At 38.1% G+C, this 22,300-nt stretch overlaps 1 protein-coding gene across 4 annotated transcripts in view; it reads right to left on the reverse strand.

Annotated features, from left to right (window-relative positions):
- Positions 1 to 22,300, reverse strand: part of DPP10 (dipeptidyl peptidase like 10) — a gene marked incomplete at both ends in the record, with an annotated part of 569,906 nt that overhangs the window by 62,510 nt on the left and 485,096 nt on the right. For 3 of the 4 annotated variants that reach the window (XM_080621254.1, XM_080621253.1, XM_080621252.1), the window contains 2 exons: positions 13,764 to 13,845; positions 13,945 to 13,997. In XM_080621254.1, the coding sequence (XP_080477380.1) occupies positions 13,764 to 13,845; positions 13,945 to 13,997 (135 nt within the window). Of the gene's footprint in view, positions 1 to 13,763; positions 13,870 to 13,944; positions 13,998 to 22,300 lie in introns of all 4 variants that reach the window. The other variant, XM_080621251.1, reaches the window with a different exon arrangement.

Here is a 22,300-nt window from a genome sequence, read left to right on the forward strand (position 1 = left end):
GCTGCACACAAAGAGTTGTGGTCAATAGCTCAATGTCCAGCTGGAGACCAGTAACGAGTGGTGTCCCTCAGGGATCAGTGTTGGGACCACTTTTGTTCAACATCTTTGTTGGTGACATGGACAGTGGGATTGAGTGTACCCTCAGCAAGTTTGCCGATGACACCAAGCTGAGTGGTTCAGTTGATACGCCAGAGGGAAGAAATGCCATCCAGAGAGACCTTGACACGCTTGTGAGGTGGGCTGATGCCAACCTTATGAAGTTTAACCATGCCAAGTGCAAGGTCCTACACCTGGGTCGGAGCAATCCCACGCACAGGTACAGGTTGGGCAGAGAAGAGATTCAGAGCAGCCCTGAGGAGAAGGACTTGGGGGTGTTGGTCGATGAAAAAATGAACATGAGGCGGCTGCAGCGTGCGCTCGCAGCCCAGAAAGCCAACTGTATCCTGAGCTGCATCAAAAGGAGCATGACCAGCAGGTCGAAGGAGGTGATCCTGCCCCTCTACTCTGCTCTCGTGAGACCTCACTTGGAGTATTGTGTGCAGTTCTGGTGTCCTCATCATAAAAAGGACATGGAACTGTTGGAACAAGTCCAGAGGAGGGCCACGAGGATGATCAGGGGACTGGAGCACCTCCCATATGGAGACAGGCTGAGAAAGTTGGGGCTGTTCATCCTGGAGAAGAGAAGGCTGCGTGGAGACCTCATAGCAGCCTTGCAGTATCTGAAGGGGGCCTACAAGGATGCTGGGGAGGGGCTATTCATTAGGGACTGTAGTGACAGGACAAGGGGTAATGGGTTCAAACTTAAACAGGGGAAGTTTAGATTGGATATAAGGAAGAAGTTCTTTACTGAGAGGGTGGTGAGGCACTGGAATGGGTTGCCCAGGGAGGTTGTGAATGCTCCATCCTTGGTGGTGTTCAAGGCCAGGTTGGATGAGTCCTTGGGTGACATGGTTTGGTGTGGGGTGTCCCTGCCCATGGCAGGGGGCTTGGAACTAGATGATCTTAAGATCCTTTCCAACCCTAACTATTCTATGATTCTATGATTCTATGATTTGTCAATGCATTACCATTACAAATAAATAGCTGTTTGGCATCTCCTGCACCACTGTTCAACGTCATCCAAAGCTCCAAAAGACACATTTTTTCTAATAGAGCTACCAATTACGTTATTCATAGTCACAGTGTAATAATACGTTCTCTTATTCCAGTCCAAATGGAACAAATATTTTCTTGCCATCTGTGATTTTACTTACCATACCCCTGGGACTTATAGACTTACACTGAGATTGCCAGACTACTATTATAGCCACTGCTACAGAAGATGAGTACCCTTTTTGCCCTTTTCTGTTGCCAAAATCTTATTTAGTTGAAGCAGCTTCCCACTGAAGAACAAGGTGTACTTAAAATTATGTGCTGTGTGCATCAATGCAACAAAAATATAACTGCTATTTCCTTTTTTTATCTCCTACAGAAAAAAAAAATGCTTCTTTTGGGAAGAAAGCACTTTCTAATGTCATCCAGAAGAACTGGGCATATGGCATTATATAGGAACAGCTGTTTATTATACCCAGTTAGAAGTTCCATGATGGCGATCCAAACCTCCTGATCCGTATCAGAGCTCCTCTATGGCCAAGAGCCAGAGGGCACATGCTGCAGTGAGCCACAAAAATCCTTCAGGTCTCTATTTGACTGCAGATGCAGAAAAGAGGTGGCTTTTCCTGTATTCTGTGATGAACTGCTGTTTCTACCTACAGCTTGAGGCTCAACACCCATCTTCAACATAACTGTACTGAACAAAGTGCTGGCACATCCATCACTCAAACTGTTCACAGGCAGCATGCATGGTAAGGATGATGTGTACACCACCAATCTTCCTGTGACAATGTTCTATATGCTGGTGTTTCCAAGTTAGGTGTCAATTTACTGTTCCATACATGTGAAAGTGAAATCTGTTGTATACAAAATCACATGGGGCATCCAGGTTTCCAGGAGACACTCTGCACATGTTGGAAAAGTAGCAAGATAAAGGGTCAGTATCTGCCATCCTTGCCCACAGTACTAAGCTGTGGAAGATGTTCCATGGTAATGAAGTAGGACACTCACACACTGAGAGGCAAGTAAAATGCAAATGGCAAACTATTACCCAAACAGTTATAATGCATTTCACTGGTGCAACTGATTATTCTGCTGATGTCTTTCTTACAGGTCCTGCATCAATCTCCAGAACCAAACAGAATTACTAAATTTGGGTAATATAAACCAGGAAAGTTTTATATAAAACAGGAAAGGCTTATAAAATAAATAATATAAAACAAGAAAGGCTTATAAAGCCTTTATAAGTGTGAATTTTGGATGGTTAGAGTATTCACTACTGACTTTCTCAGTTACAATTAGGCAGACTTTCCCCTCCCCCCCCCAATCTTACAGATTTCCTATCCAGATCACGTACCTTACCGCATGACTATTTCAAGGAAAGTTTTATGGAACTGTATTGCAAAGCAGATTTATATCCCTTTCCTCTATATTATATCTATATTTATATTGTGAGCTCCCACAGACAGGAACTGCAGACTAAAATGTCTGATATAGCTTGCAATACAGCTGCTTTGCAAGTCTCCAGTAGTACAGAATGGTTCTGATCTCCTCTCTGCAGATTTTTTTTCTTTGCAGGTCAGTCTATACTGCCATAAAATTTTCAGAGCTGTTCAGCTCTGACTTGCTCCAGCTCTTACCCCATAGTTCCACAGACCACTAAATTATGCAGCTATTGGGCACAGCTGGTACCATCAGCTACCAAAGCAAAGCATGACAGTAGACAAAAATCTACCCTTATATGAGGTATGTTTCAAAATCATCAGGCACACTGCAAATGAGGCAAGAAACAAATAATAGATAATAACAAAATTATTATAATTGTAAGCAATAATAACTATATTCACTCTTAAAGGTACCAATTTGCTAAAGATTGTGATTGAATTAGACAAGCATTTTCTCAGAGGAAGCTTTCAAACCTTTTGATTATGTTGTAAATAAGGTGGAGAGGAAGTAGCTGTTGATCAGTGTGAAACATGGAGACCTCAAAATGCATATATCCCAATGTCATATTGCCGCCTTTTTTTATCTCAGTTACAATATGTTAATTTTATTTTTGCAGTCAAGCTGCCAGACGCAGAATGAACAACTGAAGCACCACTTTGCTGCTGTCTAGATTAGTGTCACAGCATCACAGCAATGTGCTAGCACAATCGCTTCTGAACAACTGCAAACAATCTACAAGGTTATTATATTTAATTGCTATTTAGATAGTTTATATATCTACTGTAAACAATAGCGAGGATGCACGCATAATGCATCTGTAAGATTAGTTACTAATGTCATGAAATAAACCACGCCATGAACAAACAGAGTATCAGCAACTCCATTATAACTCTGATGTTTATGTCCTTGATTTCCAATAAAAGTGAGGAAGCATTGCCCTCTTCTATTTAGACACACATTAATTATGTTGCCTTTCCAATGATATGGGATCATGACATTCACTACATTCACACCTTGTCTAACCCTTTTACTCATCAGTGCAAATGCTGTGCTGTATGCTGTGTAAACACAATAACATTTAATATCTGAACTATGACCCACACAAAAAGCTACTTTATAAATCTTTGCGATTGCACAGAAGATTACAGTAAGACTGTCAAGCTGATCATCTGGATCTACTGCTTCCTCTCTGTGGAGCTGCCTGAAGAACTACACTGGCTGCAGCACTGTACAAAATGTCTTTGAAGGATTGGACTGCTCAGCCCTTTGGTCTTCGCCTATGTAAGTGATGTGTATAAGAGACTTATCCATAAACAGTGTATGTTCAGGTACTCTCACTCCTTGTTCCTCGCGTTTACTGAGAGCTTCTGACTAATGAACCATCATGGAAGACCATGGACAGAAATGTCACTTTTACATGCTTTGGTTGCTCCTACAGACTTATAATAAAATCATATCCTGGGCTGCATCAAAAGGAGCGTGACCAGCAGGTCGAAGGAGGTGATCCTGCCCCTCTACTCTGCTCTCGTGAGACCTCAGTTGGAGTATTGTGTGCAGTTCTGGTGTCCTCATCATAAAAAGGACATGGAACTGTTGGAACAAGTCCAGAGGAGGGCCACGAGGATGATCAGGGGACTGGAGCACCTCCCGTATGGAGACAGGCTGAGAAAGTTGGGGCTGTTCAGTCTGGAGAAGAGAAGGCTGCGTGGAGACCTCATAGCAGCCTTGCAGTATCTGAAGGGGGCCTACAAGGATGCTGGGGAGGGGCTATTCATCAGGGACTGTAGTGACAGGACAAGGGGTAATGGGTTCAAACTTAAACAGGGGAAGTTTAGATTGGATATAAGGAAGAAATTCTTTACTGTGAGGGTGGTGAGGCACTGGAATGGGTTGCCCAGGGAGGTTGTGAATGCTCCATCCTTGGTGGTGTTCAAGGCCAGGTTGGATGAGTCCTTGGGTGACATGGTTTGGTGTGGGGTGTCCCTGCCCATGGCAGGGGGCTTGGAACTAGATGATCTTAAGATCCTTTCCAACCCTAACTATTCTATGATTCTATGATTCTAATCTTTTAAAATGATCTCTGGTATTTCAAAGACTTATCTCACACTCATATCAAGCATTCAATTGTGTCCAGGCTGATCAATCCATAACAGAAGCTAAAATTAAAATTTTTCAACGTAGTTATTCTGAAAGAAAAAAGACTATGTTGGGAGTTGCGGCTGGGTGTTGTGTTGGGAGTCCGGCTGGGTGCCGGAGGAGGAATTTTCTCTGTCTTCATTGACAAAAAGTAAGAAAGTACCATCCTAACAGCAAGTACCAAAGGATAAAAAAGGCAGAATTAAAACTGCTGTGATATAAAGTCAAATTTACATTTTCTACTATTCATACAGTGGTAGATGATCCCTGAGATCATTGTATATTATTCAAATGCTGAAGCAGATCAGGATGTCTCTAAGTGCCTTCTACATGAGAAACCCAATCAGGGTTTAACACAAAGCTTTGTCCTTTCAGCTACTATTGCTAACGCAGCCTGTCTCATCCTATGGTATGGGCCTTTGCCTCCCCACTGTGCACAGTGTTCTGCTGTATTTATGATGGGCCAACATTTTATTGGATGACATCTGCCTATACAGACTCCATAGCCATTTTCCACTTCACACAGATAGGGCATTCAATTCAAGAAAGCCAGTTTGTCTTAAAATATCTCATTAGGAATGACACAAATAAGAATGAGAAAATTCTGACTAAATCTTGAAACAGCATCTCGATTTGGGACTGTTCAGAGTCTGTGAAGCAATATTTGAAAATAACTGTTTACTTTCTTCCCACACAAAACTTCTCCTATTTCCATAAATGCACTGGCATCTGCCATAAATGGTGAAGTAGAAATGTGCAATTTGGCAGTGCTATCTATATGACCAATACCTATTAGTCACTACTGATCAAGCTCTGTTCAAACACATAACATGTTTACATGAGCACATGATTAGTATGAGTGTAGTACTATTTCACCACACCATAGACCCCAACTGCAGTGATAAACATTTTGAGCTGTACAGGTTTCTGTCTTCCTCATTAATGCTGCTTCCACCAGTTTAAAACAGATCTTTCTAATATCAGTTTGTTTCCATGGAAGAGTTTTAAGTGTTGGCTCCTTGCTGGATCCTTCAGCCTTCTTTCCTCCCTGCCAATCCATGCTTCATTTTCTCTTGCAAACCAACAGTATACCTGACTTTTTAATCCTTGTTTTCCAGGACTGTCCTGGCCCTGAAGCTGCCAGTGAATATACAGTCCCCACAATCAGACATCCACAGGCAGTCCTATCCATTTCACTGTCTGGCTTAGGTTGAGTCAACATGAAAGCCCAAGTTACTTTAACACAGTGAAGCAGGAGTTTAATCTGCTGTGAACCTACAGCATAAACACAGTGGTGAAGTTGTAGCCCCATTGCAGGGAAAAAAAACCATGCAAGGGCATTTATGGGTTGGTGATAATGGAATTTAATATCTCTCTTTCAAGAAGGACTTGGCTAAAATAGAGAGAAAGAGCACAGAAAAGCATTGAATATGCCCAAAGATGTGTGGTCATAATATGGTTTTTTTTTTTACTCCTTATGACAGGGAGTCATGACATCACCATCCATGAAGTATATACAGGTTTTGTGGTGTTTGTTTCCCCTCCCTCCACGTTCTCTTTAAATAACAACAAGGACCATCTAACTTGATTTTTACCATATGCAATGGCTGAAATCCTGGTTGACACATGTAAAGACAACATTGATCTAATCTGGGCCAGGATGTCCTATCTTGATCACTGGGACAACTGAACTAACTTTCAAGGACACATATCACAAGGGAAAAGGGAGGTTCAATATACAGCAACATAACCTATCAATAGAAGAGCCAGAGAAACCTTGCCACACAGGTTGGTTTATTCCTTTAGCTTGCTCTTAGCTGAACTCTGGTACCATCACAGGGACTAAGAAGTCTTCTGCAAGTCTTCTGCAAAAATTTTACAAAAGGTAAATAAAATCTGTGTTTACCATGGGCTAAAACAACCTCTGCCTTAGAAACCGAACCACAAATCCATTAGAAACATCAGTTCTAACTACTTTTCTCTTTTGACATGTTGGTACCTTACCACACTGAACTTTCCCCTTTAGAAAACCCTAGGTGGTAAAGGAGGGAATAGATTATAGAATATATCTGGTTTTCTTATCTCATAGATAAAACTCACATTTACAGTACATTACCAAAAGATGAATACAGTAAATTTTCCACCCCATCCTCTGGTACATCAGTATTCATTTATTTATTTTTTTAATATGAAATATGAAATGACTAAGTGATTATATGATCCATGGACAAAGGTAGTCTGCAATGCTTTTGGATTTTGGAGTTAAATGAAAATATAGTCCATATAAAACTTGTTACCTAATCTTTCCCAACTCTGTTTTAGCAAAAAGTTCAATCAGATTTTGACTTCTCATTAACCATGTATTTAGTTGTCATGGGTTTCTATTTCCACAGAATTTTAGACTTCTTAAGTATAATTTTCTTGTTTCTGCATTATATAAAGCTGCACAATTTCCACGCAAGAAGCACAGCAATCCTATTTTATGAGCCACTGGACTTGTAGTTAATATTAGCTAACAGACAGAAGTGTGAATATTCAGATATGCTTTGTTACACATACACATGCTGAACAACATGATAGTCTAAGGCATGTGTTGCTATTTTCATCTCTCTCTGCATGCTGCTGCACAGAAAAGTCCTGCTGATTGCTCCTATTAAACATGTGTATCTATGATTGCTTGCATGTGTCTTCATGGGACTGTGTGTATATATATATATACACACACCAATATCTATGAGAAAACCCAGTGCTCTCTAGCACAATGATATATCAAATTTTCAAAGTATTTGCTTGCAAAATAGTTACTGATAGGAGACTGCATAGAAAAACACACTACCTGTGTGCATGGCTGGCATACTGATTCAAACACTAGCTGCACGCTAGAGCAGTGATAATAGAATAAGAACCAGGGAAATCGGAAAGGAAACATATTTTATCTCCCCTCTCAAATTATTCACTATAAAGCTGCAGGGCCTTTTATTGTTCAACATGAAAAACAGCAGTAGAGAAATAATGCTACTATAAAACATATGATTTTCTCATTATTTCTTCACATCTTTTAGGTACAGCCAAGTACCTCTTCTCACAAAGGGCTAGTAATAGCTAATCCTCAATAGTTAATATTTTTAAGTTACCTTTGATACCAGGAAACATTCACTGCATTTCACTAAGCAAAATGATGAAGCAACTTCTCTTTGGGTGACATGGTTTAGTGTGTGGTGTCCCTGCCCATGGCAGGTGGGCTGTAACTAGATGATCTTAAGGTCCTTTCCAACCCTAACTATTCTATGATTCTATGATTCTTCTGTACTCAACTTAGCCTTGCTTCTACTTACATAGGTTTCTGCTCTTTAGGGCTCACAAAAAGCCTCTGCAAGAATGCTAGGCTTTGATATAATTTCTAACTGGATCGACAATCTAACACATTTCACCTAACATACAAAAAAACAAACAAAAACCCCAAAAACCCAGAATGCCCAGTCTTGCAAAACAATCCATAATCTAACTTTAGTTGCTGGTCAAAAGTCACTACTGTAAAGACTGTGCTTTTTTCACTTTTTCATTCAAATCTTTAGCCTCTGACACAGTGAGTTTCCCAGCTGGAATCTAGAAATGTAATAAAAAATGTTGGAAGTGAAAACAAAAAAGCTTTAGTAGCCTCCTTCATTTTTAATTCTCTTCAGAAAGACATGACTTCAGCATTTGCTTGAATTGTGGTTCAAGCCCTTAAAGACTTAACTAGGTGGGCTATGCTTAACCATAGAACTTTCCTTTTGTTCACAGAAACATCCTCATGAAGGCAAAGGATATCCAAATATGCTCTGAATTACAGAATCTGTAAGGAACCCCTCATATATTTAAAATTAAGAAATCATACCTGAGATTAATGGCACATTAAAATGTGCTTGTTTATTTCTGGTTTTCAGAATAAATTCAAACAGACAATTTCCTCTCAGTTTTCTGCCATTTGCCACATTAGCATCATGATTAGAAGGAAAGCTCAAATGAAGCCTTGTCAGTTCCATATGTGATTTAAGTTACTCAGTGATTGAAAAGAGCAAAAGACTTTTAAAATAAAAACAGCAGATTAAATATATTTATTTAGGACTTACTTCATTAGCATTAATTAAGCTTTGACTTGGCTCATGAACCCTGAGAGATCCCTTTTTTCTTCATTTGGAAATGGAAGTGATTTTGCCAGGAGAGGGTGCCAAGTACCCACACCATTAATTATGCAAAAAGAAAACACATGGCAGATATTTTATAGAAAGGTAAGTTACCAATTTTTATAGTAGTTGTACTTTGAAGCTTGATAGAAGCTTTCTGCAACTAATGGCTGTTAAAGCATCTGTTGAGCAAGGTATGTGTCGAGCACAGTCCTACTAATTTCTCATTTATTAAGTCTAGTGCTTATCTGGGTACTTGGCAAATAACATCAAAGAACTCTTCTTCTGCAGTATCTCTATTATCCAAAACAGTACTTGAACGTCTTTTAGAAGAAAGAAAAAAAAAAGCAATTCAACAGTCTGATTGATGTATGCATTTCTGTGGGGCAATAGGTGTTGATGTTGGGGAGAAGGCAAAATTAACCTCCAAACAAGACAACCAGGATAAAGGTAACTGATCACTTAGCAGAGGGGTAGGAAGTTCTTACCTGGCAGATTTATTAATAACAATTAAAGCATGTATCTCTCTGCTTTGTTTCTGGGGTTTCTGTTTGTATGCTTGTTTTTAGGTAGTTTTAATACAAGGTGAGGTCCTTTTCACTGGATTCCCTCCCCTTCTCCCCATTCTTTTTGTAAAAGCTTCAGGGCTTTTGTAAAGCCACTATTATCTGTGGCTTTTTGTGTTTCATTTTGTGGAACAAGAGGACAATTTCTTGTTTTCTAATATTTAAAATATTTTCTAAACTTTGTTGAGAGCATCCTGAATCTGCAATTCAGCTACACACAAAAAACTGTTCCTTTTGTATACAGAAGAGGTAATTCTACACAATGATGACCTGAATGACATTAAAGCATAGTAAAAGCTCATCTTCAGTACTAGCATTTGATAATGTTATGCTTTTTGATGGCATCAAATTTTGACAAGGAGAATCATCAAACTTATACAGAATTATTTTCTTTTTTTTTACTATTTTCTTGATTTCTGGTTTGTTAAAATATGTATTTACTTATGCATAGACATTCATACGTAAGTCAATGGACCATTATTTATGCTGATTCTCCAAATATATGACTCAAGTTCCCTTCAAAAACACTTAATATATCAAAATAAAAATGAGCTCAATGCAAAAAATAACATAAAATTTCATTTTATTATTAACACAAAGGTAAAGTGACTTGCATGGATATATGTTCACAGAATAAAATGAAAATGAAAGTATTTCACACAAAATAAACATTTTAACACCCAGGCAGAAGAAACTTTATGTAAAACTTTTAAGAAATATCTATGTCAAACTGAACAACTTCTAACCACACTTCACTGGGAGCTACCTGAAGTAATCCATTCAATAACTAATCAGAAGATCTGTATCACAAGAACCACTGGAAAGCAACACTACATCTTTCATAGAAAACTCTGCATACACCAGAGGTCAGTTTTCGTATTCAGGCTTCTACAGTGATACACATCCATAGATAGATCCAAACAGAAAAGGGGATCTGTCCTATCAGATACAAGCTAGGTCCAGCGCAAAACCATGAAAACCTTTGCTACTAGTGGAGAAGATAAGGCCAAAGAAGAGAGAACACTGAATAAAAATTGGGTATTTCAACACCAGAGGTCCTTTGAAACCCTACAAGGCATTGTCCTCCTCAATAAAGCCTTCCTACAAGGTATGTGATAACTCTGAAACATGCAATGAGGTCTCTAAGTAAACTGGAGACAGAAAATATATGACAAAAGCAATTAGCTTTGCTGGTTTGTTTTCCCCAGAAAAACTTAATGCTGTGGTAATGGATTCTATAGAAGTGAGGTAAAAAGATAAACAATCTCTTTTAAAATGTTAATCAAATATGAGAAATATTTAGCAAATACCTGAACAGTTCCCTAACATATCAAGTCACACAGAAATGGTATTTTAGATCTGACATAGTTCTAACACAGTTAAAAGACAGCTATTTAAAACAGTGTGACCTTGAAAACAGTTCTCAAAAAATAACAGCTTTGTGACCTGAAAATACATTAATTCATTAGATAAAAGTTTCTTCCCCCAATGGCAAACATATTCTATTTCACCACCAAAATGCCATGACTCAAACAGCAGATGTTTCTCTGAGCTTTTCGCTTAATCGTTACAAAATCCTCTACTCCAGGTAAATAGCAAGAAACTGAAATAACTTGTAACCACTATGGTAGCTTCAAAACAATGGTGTTATGGCCCAGTCACGTGGTGTCTGATATAAACCTAATTCTGTTGTTCTTCACTAGCCACATGTGGCTTTCTGTCCCATAAACAGCCCTAGAACTTATTCATAACAGTAGATAACTTACAGTGATGCATGATTTTCACAAGGATGTAAAGGATTACTGTATGCTTGATTTCCCTGCAGCCATATTCCCTCTGTGCAATAAGAAGTTCCCAGCTTGATACATATTTTCCTGCTCAAACACTTTATTTCTGTTTTTTTTCTTTTCATCTTCTTATATTATCTGTTTGGAACCCTTGACAATTATCCTTCATTTGAAGAACTCAAATTAAGATTCCTGTGTAGGCTACATTGTTACTAGGTCTTCTGCAGAACTAAGGATTGGAAACATTTTACACTATACCTCATTTACTGAAAATAGTTGATGCAAGTGCATGTGTTATCCCCCATCACTTGGATTTAATCCAGGGCCTTCCAAACAGTTGCAATGCAAAGTCAGGATCTTTAGCTCAGACATACCTGTGCCTTGCAGTTTACATGTTGTGCTATTTTTGCTGACCAGTCATGGCTGTAGTATTGCTATTCTCCTCTCCACTGCACCTGGAAGGGTGTTATTCCTCTTCATCTTAGAGATCTACACAAAATTTTTCATTTGATGGCCACAGGTTATGTGTCATGGGTCTTTCTAGATGAAATCTTTGTACACAATTTGTTCTCCACTTATTGTTAAATTGTAATTAATAGACTACAATCACCTTGTTTGGAGCAATTGTTCCACTGCTTTTTTTGCATATAGTAAGTTATTACTATTTCCTTTTTTCATGGAAAAGACATCTTTTCTCTACTGAACCTATTCTGCTGGAATGATTTCTACTGTCTTGTTTCTGCTAGAGGCAGCTGTTCCCTCGGACAATGGCAACAACCATTATTCACAACAGCTTTTACTCATTCATGCTTCGTCTACAGTTTTGGCTTGCTGCTGAAGTGGGAGGTAATGTGGCAAGGCACTTCTGTCACTTTAGAAACCTCCTTTTACCATATAAACAGCTTCATAGGGATATCCTTCTTATTGGCAATTCTTATGGAAGTGACCTTCAGTATACTGTCATTGCAGGTGTATATCTATATGGCAATACTTGGTATCATTTAAAGTGTACAGAAGATTTTGTGTTTTAATCAAAGTTATTATTTCCTAATTCTGCAGACCATATGGCACCATAAAACAGTAGAGCAGATATTTTTAAAGCACGACATTAACTTTATCAGGAACATTAACAAAGATGAATAATGTTATCCTCACTGTGTATGAATTATGCAAACTTTTTGGATGAGTCAAGTTGTAACTAAAACAACTACCTATTTTTTTTGAGTTCTGAGACTTAATAGGAGTCCACCTGTGCCCATATCTGAAGGTATTCATACATAGTTCCAGAATGATAATCTAGGCAAGACTGATAAAGATAGCATTATTCTGATTCATTATTTTTCTGAAGGTTTTGATTGGTAAGTCTGTCCTGTTCTTAAGATATATCTCAGGAAAACAAAATATGCACTTGCATGTAATTTTAGTTGTACTTTAGATTACTAATAAGAGGTAGAGCACAGAAATCTTTTCAATTGAAATTTGATTTAAATTATTTTTAAATTCTGTTCAATTTTGCAACTGCATCACCTTTCTGCTACAGTCTACATAGGTTGCCAGCTTCCATAATAATGCCTGGTAAATAACCTGTATTCGTTGCTATCAATCCTGTCACCACACTCTCGTCATTAATAAATAATATAGTTAAATATTAAAACACAACAAGCATGTTCCAATTACTTTTTCCCTCCTGTCTTCACTTGCTTAATGCAATACCTTCTAACCAGAAACATTTTTACATTCGCGCCATTTTGACGAATGATATAAACAACAGGGTATGTTCTCTAAACATGTTCTCTGCATGAACAAGTCAGATGTGCAAAGAGGCTTCTGAATCATGCCTGCGAGCATTAATAAGCTTATTAGAACAATATAACAAGAATTACCTGACTTATTCAGATAGTTGAAGCTTTTCTAAAGTCTTTTGCCTTTAACTACCAAGCCAGGTCAGTTTAAAATCACTGTTGTTCTAAACCGATAATTTTTTCTTCTCATACTGAGACTGGTCATGATACTTGGATGATTTATGGATGATTTATGCTCATAGCAAATGGCAAAACTTTCGGTACAAAACAATACATGAAGCATAGCATTTCTGGTTTTATTACTATGAGTTCAATGTAGCACAACTGGCCTCGGCAATAATTTTCATACTGAAATCAAAATACCACTTTCCATTGAACCCATCACATCCACTTTTGGATGTCAAGCTTTTTCTTTTACCCACAGTTTTCATTGATCTTGCGTTTGAAAAATTCCTTCACCTTCAACTTTCCTTCTCTCATAGTAGTAGTCATCAAGATGGTTATTATGAAAATTACTTGAGTGTTTTTTTAGATGATGTTATTCCTTAAACAATTGTACAATTTGCTTATTGGGATTAGACTGGAAAGGCATGATTACATATTTTTAATAAAAATAAATAAATAGATCCCCAAAAGGGTGTAACAGGATCATACTTGCATCATGCAGAAATATTTAACTTATTTTAAGGCTTTTTATTTATTTATTACTTCAATCTCTCTGGAGCAAATACATTATTAAGCCAAAGCATTTTTAATGTCTGTGCTTACCAGCTGCTGTCCTTGGATGCCCCAGGCTGCATACTGCAAAACTGAATCCTCTACTTCTGGAGGGTTTAACTCCCAAACTTCCCTTGAAAAAATGTACACATTTTTACTTGAACACACTGGCATCATCTTACGTATAGAACCACTGAGAATGACATCATATTGAAAAAACAACATGACCTACCTTGTGTGTATGTTATAAATCACATATGAAGCTGTATAAGAATAATGAAAAACCTGTGACAAAAAAAGAAAGCGTAAGAGTTACAAAAACAAATACTGGATTAAATACAGACCACCACTACGATAGTCGGTCTTTCAATCCCCGTGATCACCAGTATCGTTACGACTGAAAGATTTTACTGAATTATAACCAATAAACTTGAACCAGGGTTTGAATGTTGTATGAGACACACATACTCATCTATTAAGTTAACCAGATACTTAACCTGTACAACAACTGCACAGAAAATGTTCCCGTTAGAAAAATCTGTGCTCCTGTTTAAGAAAAGGATATTAAAAAGCAGAGCAAAACCAAAAGAAAACTCCAATAATGTACATTAGGAAAATAAATCACTTTTCCCTGTATTTCCTCATCAAGTTATGGTCAAAATGATGTACAGGCATTACAGTTATTTTACTTGAAATGCAGACAGATACCAGGTCCTATGGTATTTTTCTGACTGCTTGCTACGTATAGCACAAACGCCTTTCTGGGCTATGGCTCACAGAACAGAACAAACTGTGCTTCCTTGGGCTCTGTTGAGTGTGGTTTTCCTTAATCGTCTTTCAGTGTGATTTTGACTGACTTTCTTTGAAATTCAGGGAAAGTTGTTGTTTTGTTTTGTTTTGTTTTTTATTTACCTGAGATTATTTGTATGCAACAGCTCTGGTAAAAAAATCCCTATTTGTCAGTAAACCTAATTCATCAGAAGTCACAGATGATTTCTGGTCTCAGAAACCCCATGATTCATGGATGGTAAAGAAAACTAAATCTAATGCACAGTCTTATGCTGCCATCTTTATTTGTTGAAAATTTTGTTGAAGTCAACTGAACTCAACAGAATTGCCATTTAAGTGCAAAATATCAAGGCCTGATGTATGCAGACCCAGAAGATCTATGGTGGGGAACAGCATGGTACAGTGTATAATGTGATGCACCACCACACCAAAAAGCTGAAATCAAATCAAACTATTACCCATTTTCTCTACAGTCAAACGTCAGTCTATATACAGATAGTGAATAATAGACATTTTGCTGTCTTCCAGGCTTGGATGATTGGTTTTAACCTAGCTTCTTTCTTTATCACTATGTCTCACTTATGAAAATAGCATAATTCCATAATATTAATTAGTTTTATTATGAATTTAAATTAATTTGTGGTCTTGGAATATAAAAGATAATGGTAATTACTTATCACTGAACTAACAGAACTTTTTTTTTTTTTAAATGTAAACTACTGACAGAAAGAAACACAGGGTGACACACACTAGAGTTGCTATAGCTTCATGTCTTATCGAGTTACAGTAACTCTGCCTGGCACATGAAGGACATATGTCTAGGCACTGTCAGGCTAGTTACAGTTAGACGGAAAACAGATACAGCTGTAAAGCTTAAACCCTGATATAGGTATATGCGTTCGGATCATTTCAGTTTATTTTATCTGCACCAGGAATATTTCATTATCGCTTCCAAAGAGAAGAGACAAAGGAGAATCATGCACGAACAGAGCCATCGGAATTTGCTGCTATCACACATAAGAGGGGTTTCAGAGGTTATTTTGTCTGGACATCATTCAGTAACAGAACCATCTAAAACATCCTTCCACTGACTCTGTTTCCATTATTAGTTTCCTGTCAACACACACCAAGTATTTAGCATGTCCTAAATCCTTGCTGGGTGATGCTGAAAGAAGCCTACAAATGTCTGTAAGATTAATAACACTACTTCATGCAACTGTTGAATGTTCCTTCTATGAAATTTCCCTTTAAGACAAGAATCACTTCCAACATCTATGATGACTAACATCAAGTACAGCTTCAATGAGAAGAATCACAGATGTATTAATAAGAATGCACCAAACTTAAGGGTTTTTTATGTTACAGATTATGATAAAATGTTTGGCTATGTAAGGTATGAGCCTCTTCTGAGAAGTACTGTGACAGAAATAGAAACAAATTATAATAGTATTAGGATTGCTGCAGAAGTACAAAGACACCAAGAAAAAACATTCTATTCTAAGTAATTTGATCTGTTTTCCTTAAATAACTACCATAAACATATCTACTATCATGTCTCTATGCAATATATACATACACATCTAATCATATACACAGCAGAAGTGGACTACTTGCTTACACATCATAATGCTTAAAGATCAGTGGGGTTTCTGGGAAAAAAAAAATAACTTGGTAAATAATGTGATTGACAGCATATCAAGACAGAGTTATTCAAGTACTGCTGGTAAGCCAATGAGACAAACCACTGGCTTCCAAGCTCCTCCTTTCTTTTATAAGTTTTATGTTGCTAGAGAGGTAAGAGACAGCAAAGCAAAGGAACATAAACAGTTAAATGATGGTGGCTCCTGCAAAGGGTGTACACTGTCAGAGGTTATCCAGAAGGGCACCTTCCAGAAGCTGTTAAAGGGCCAGTCTCATATAGCCAGTTACAGCAAAGAGGAATGGGTCTCGCCCTTCAAGGAAAAGGGAAAAGGATATTACAGGTAACATGTAGAGGACTGATAAGTATTTAGAAAAGAAATATTAAAGAAAAAAGAATATATTTCAACAAGAAATGCTAAAATAATTATTTTTTGCGGTTTTAATGTAAAATATGCTATAACAAGAAGAATACTTCATATTTTACATAGAAACTCTCTTTTTGCTTTGTGGTAAAATTGCCATTGAAATATTTATGTAGAAGTATTAGTATCTTTGTGTTAAAAGTATTAATGCCTTTGAAAGAGCTTCACAACCAGAGGAGAGCAAAATTACAATCACTGTCTTTGCCATTCAAATCCAAAGTGGTATCATTACTATTCTGAAATGTTTTGAAACATATTTCTTCCGAATTCAGTCTTTTCTCAATTTATAAACTGAAGACTAGCTTTCAAGTGATGCTGCTCAACACTGAAAAAGTTGGCTGCATTTGTATATGAAAAAAACCCAAAACACTATATTACAAAGAACCTAAAAAAAAAAGGTGAAACAAGTATTTCAAGACAAATTGTTGCAGTCAAAACTTACCGAAATAACAATCTATTATTCAGCTAACAGTCAACAATAAAAAAACTCCACACTTATCAATCACGATCTGAACTTTTTGATGACATAGTGTTTTGGGTTTTATATGTTCTTTATTTTCTACCTTTCAAGGAATGTCTTCATCTTTCTAAGGTTTCTTAAAATGAAATACTATCATGGAACTTGATGCATAGGCCAGCAAAATGCAGAAAAGCGATGTGTCCTATATAGTTAGCCAAATACCCTCAACTAATTCTGTAATATACTCCAGGAAACATTCGTCTGTCCTGGGTAATTTGGAAACCATCCCTAAGCAGAATAATATTTGTGCTAAAAAGCTGCCAAGAAAACCTCACTAGGAGGGTTTTTTTACAGGATGAAGGCCCTCAGCTCCAGGGAAATAGAGGAGATATGATGGCATTAGAACCTTGCAGAGATATAATCACAAAATGCTCAGGCATCCTTTATCAAATTCCTATATTATGAACCAATTATATTTTTTTTACATGTTACTCAGAGTGATAATGATGCCTCCTGGCTGGCAAAGCTTTTTGGAAAGTAGTGAACTGACTGTCCTATATTTCCATTTTTACCCATGCTGACACAAATACTCTGAACTCATCTTTGCAGTTCTCAGTGCTGCTATAACTGTAAATTCTCCTTTCAGGTTCAATAAAGACTTCTCACAGGGCATAAAAAAACTCAGCCTGAGCAAGAATGATAAAAGGTGACAGTATATGAAATACACTGAAAAATTTTAGCATTTGCAGTAATATTTTCAGTTATTCAAAAGTTTATCATCAAAATGGGGTACATATCTCACACACAATATCCCTAAGGCAGTTATCTATTTATTTGTATTGTAGCTAGCAAATAACAGAGACTACTTAAAATACATGCCCTTCCCACTAATAATAATAAAATAAAGCAGTAGAGTACAATAGTATCATATAATCATAGAACAGTTAGGGTTGGAAAGGACCTTAAGATCATCTAGTTCCAACCCCCCTGCCATGGGCAGGGACACCTCACATTAAACCGTGCCACCCAAGGCTCTACCCAACCTGGCCTTGAACACTGCCAGGGATGGAGCACTTACAACTTCCCTGGGCAATCCATTCCTGTGCCTCAGTACCCTAACAGTAAAGAACTTCCTCCTTATATCCAATTTAAACTTCCCCTATTTAAGGTTTAACCTGTTGCCCTTTGTCCTATCACTACAGTTCCTAATGAAGAGTCCCTCCCCAGCATCCTTGTAGGCCCCCTTCAGATACTGCAAGGCTGCTATGAGGTCTCCATGCAGCCTTCTCTTCTCCAGACTGAACAGCCCCAGCTTTCTCAGCCTGTCTTCATATGGGAGGGGCTCCAGTCCCCTGATCATCCTCGTGGCCCTCCTCTGGACTTGTTCCAACAGCTCCATGTCCTTTTCATGTTGAGGACACCAGAACTGCACACAATACTCCAAGTGAGGTCTCACGAGAGCAGAGTAGAAGGCCAGGATCACATCCTTTGACCTGCTGCTCATGCTTGTTTTGATGCGGCCCAGGATACAGTTGGCTTTCTAGGCTGCGAGCGCACACTGAAGCTGGCTCATGTTCATTTTCTCATCGACCGACTCCCCCAGGTCCTTCTCCTCAGGGCTGCTCTGAATCTTTTCTCTGCCCAACCTGTAGCTGTGTCTGGGATTGCTCCAACCCAGAGGTAGGACCTTGTACTTGGCATGGTTAAATTTCATAAGGTTGGCATCAGCCCACCTCACAAGCATGTCAACATCCCTCTGGATGGCATTCCTTCCCTCTGGCGTATCAACCGAACCACTCAGCTTGGTGTCATTGGCAAACTTGCTGAGGGCGCACTCAATCCCACTGTCCATGTCACTGACAAAGATGTTGAACAAGACCGGTCCCAACACCGATCCCTGAGGGACACCACTCGTTACTGGTCTCCAGCTGGACATTGAGCCATTGACCACAACTCTTTGCGGTCATCTTTGCTGGCCATCCAGCCAGCTCTTTGTCTGCCGAGTGGTCCATCTATCAGGTTGATGTCTCTCCAATTTAGAGACAAGGATGTCATGCGGGACAGTGTCAAAGGCTTTGCACAAGTCCAGGTAGATGACCTCAACTCCTCTACCTCTGTCCATCAGTTCTGTAGCCCCATCATAGAAGGCCACCAAATTCGTCAGGCAGGATTTGCCCTTAGTGAAGCCATGCTGGCTGTCACCAACCACCTCCTTGTTTTTCATGTGCCTTAGCATGCCTTCCAGGAGAATCTTCTCCAAGAGTTTGCCAGGCACAGAGGTGAGACTGACTGGTCTGTAGTTCCCTGCGTCATCTATTTTCCTTTTCCATACCCTACCATTCCCCTACCATAAAATAACCAAAATTGCAGTCTATGCCATCATGCCCATCCTACTCATCCGAAAACATGTACATTGACTTGGAAAGAGAGGCAGTTTCTCAGATAAAGTTCACAACCATAGAGATTGCTACGCTTCATCAGTGAGATATCAGATCTTTTATGTGTTAATTTACACTCCTGATCACATGAAAAACAAAATCTAGTATTTTAAGAGACTACTAGTCTGAATGAAAAAATATTATATTCTTCTACAAATTAATGGATTTAATTAGAATTAAAGCAAGTGACACAGCAGACAAAGCAGAGAGGGTTGGAACAAGATTATCATAAGTTCCTTTCCAACCCAAACTATTATTATATGATTCTATGATAATCAAACTTAGCTGTGGAAAGTTTTAACTGCTGCAATATTGGATGCTTGTCCAAAAATGGATGATTGTCAGACAGTATTATTTATAAAAAGAGAAAGAAGCTGCTTTTATTGCTTCATAGGCATGAGACAGTTATTATGCAGTTGAAAGCTTAGAGAGCCTGACACGGAAAAGGTTTTGCTTGCTTGAAAGCTTTTCTGTTTTTTTCTAGCTACATCAATTGGTCTAATAAAATATATTACCTCTTCCCATAAATCTTGTCTTACTTTTCTCTTCAGGCCATCACATCTGTAACAGCAATTTTACTGAGAAGCAAACATTCCTGAGCCCAGCTGAAAAAAAGGCCTACCTAAAACTAAATTGATCCTTCCTATTTAATAACCTGTGTTACACTTTCTATCACAAAACGCATGTGAACAAAGAAATCAAGGGAGAGGTTACACTGAATCGTGGAAACATACAGGAAGACATCTTGCCAAGCACACTCACTTTTTCATTCACCCATGGCTCTCCTCACTTTTAAGATCTTTCATAACATTAGTGAAATGATTCAGCATGTTTTTAAACTGCCTTGGTGAGTGCCAGACACAGGAGCTACTGGCTGTTGTAGGCAATCTGAAGAACAGCAACATGAGTAGAATTTAGCCTTCATCCTCTTTTCTACAATTGAATTAAGCAGAATTAAGAATTACTGAAAAATCTGCTTATGCTCAAAACCAAAGCAAAAGACTTTGCCATAGTAATGGCGATTACAAGCCTGAGCTAAAAGGTAACCAACCATTCATGCAAGAAAGCACGCTCACATGATGACACAGAATGAAATACAGATGCACAGAATGGTTACTGAGACTTTTTGAAGGATTACTGAAATTAATGCACTATGTTTGCAACATAGTCACATCAAAAGCAAGTGATCAGAAGACAAAATGAGATTGTGTTGCTGACTTTGGGAAAGTCTATCCCACAGATGCTCACAATCCATCTAACTCCACGTGATCAAACCCCAGTTAACTGGGAGTGCAATGTAGTGCAATACTGAGCTAGTTGTGCATGAGCCCACATCGCTCACACACAGGGCTTTGGCACAGCTCCGCAAGCACTGCATTGATCCAGCCACAGCAATTAGTATCTACACAGAGTGTAACAACATAAAAATCAAGGCTGAAAGGAGGCTGGAAGGCTCTATAACGTTCTGTTGTATGGCAGAGATCTGACTTTTGTTACTTAATTTTTAGCTAGCATGAAATGAGGCAGCTAAAATAAATAACTTTATTACATATTTTTACTAAGTCGAATTACTATACATTCAAGTTCACTCTCTATACAAAATCAAAGCCTATACAAGTTATACAAAATTATACAAATTCTAATTTTCAGTAATGAAAATGGGAAAAGACTTTGAGCGGGTCATTAATGTCATATACAAACCCTCTATTCTGCTACACATTTGGAGAACACCAAACTATTTGTGGCCAAATTTTGTCCTTTGTGCTAGTCTGCTGAAAGCAAATGAGTTACAGAGGGAGGGTGTTAGTCTTTGCCTTATGCCATCAGAATTCCAAGCAGCAACTGCTTGCTCTCCAAAAAATGAGGATCAACATTCACATAACATTCTATTCCTTATTTCCTTTTCATAAGATTTTCATGTGACTTTGCTAGGGCTGCAGTGCAATGAAGATCAGTATCTGATGTGCTAAGCCAGAACTTTCACAAAACAATAAAAATTATATATTCTTCTCTTCCCTTTAGATTGTGAGATTTGTGACACCATTGTTAATAAAACCTGTGATGGAGTTAATAAGATAAAATTAGCAGGAGCACGACTACTGCCAAAGGTTGTAGCATGACTACAGCTGCTGGATGAACCTTCCACCTATTTTGCAGTTTATGTGCTAAATACATTATTAATGTCAATGTTATCAATAACATTATCAGGTTAAATCCATCTTTCTTTAAAACTCTTATCATTCACTTCAAATGTTCCCCACTTGCCTGTCTAGACTCTGTGTTCTCCAGCACAGGAACTGCTTCTAAAGGGGATGAAACAACTGAATATGACTCAGCCATGTTTGGGTTTCAGGTAATTCACTGCTTCAGTGTTTTAAAAGTAAAGAAAGACCTCTGCAGCATTAACTTCTGAGCCACAGACATATAAATCCACAATATAACACTAACACTACAAATGAAGAGTTTGAATAAAACACACATAATATGGACTGACTCTGCATATTTATGAAAATAATATTGGTTAAAGATTGGATTTCTGTTGGTTTCATGCCATGGCAACAAATATAGTGAAACCTCAGACTGTGTATTGGTATCAAAGTTCAACTCACTTAGAGGTATACACCAAAAATGGTTCACACCATGCTCTAGTAACGTACTTTTTGTTCTTGGGAGGTGTAGTGTTTGGCAGTTATTTTCCTGGTTCCAGATTCAGTAAGAATTTAACATGAGTTAATGACTACGTTCATATGGATTATATATGGAGTAGAGAGAGGCACAGAATTTAAGTCCTTCATGAACTGCAGATTTGCACCATAATCCAGGAAAACTTTTCAGCTT

The sequence above is a fragment of the Psittacula echo genome, assembly GCF_963264785.1.
Source record: "Psittacula echo genome assembly, chromosome: 6".
Lineage (NCBI taxonomy): Eukaryota > Metazoa > Chordata > Aves > Psittaciformes > Psittacidae > Psittacula > Psittacula echo.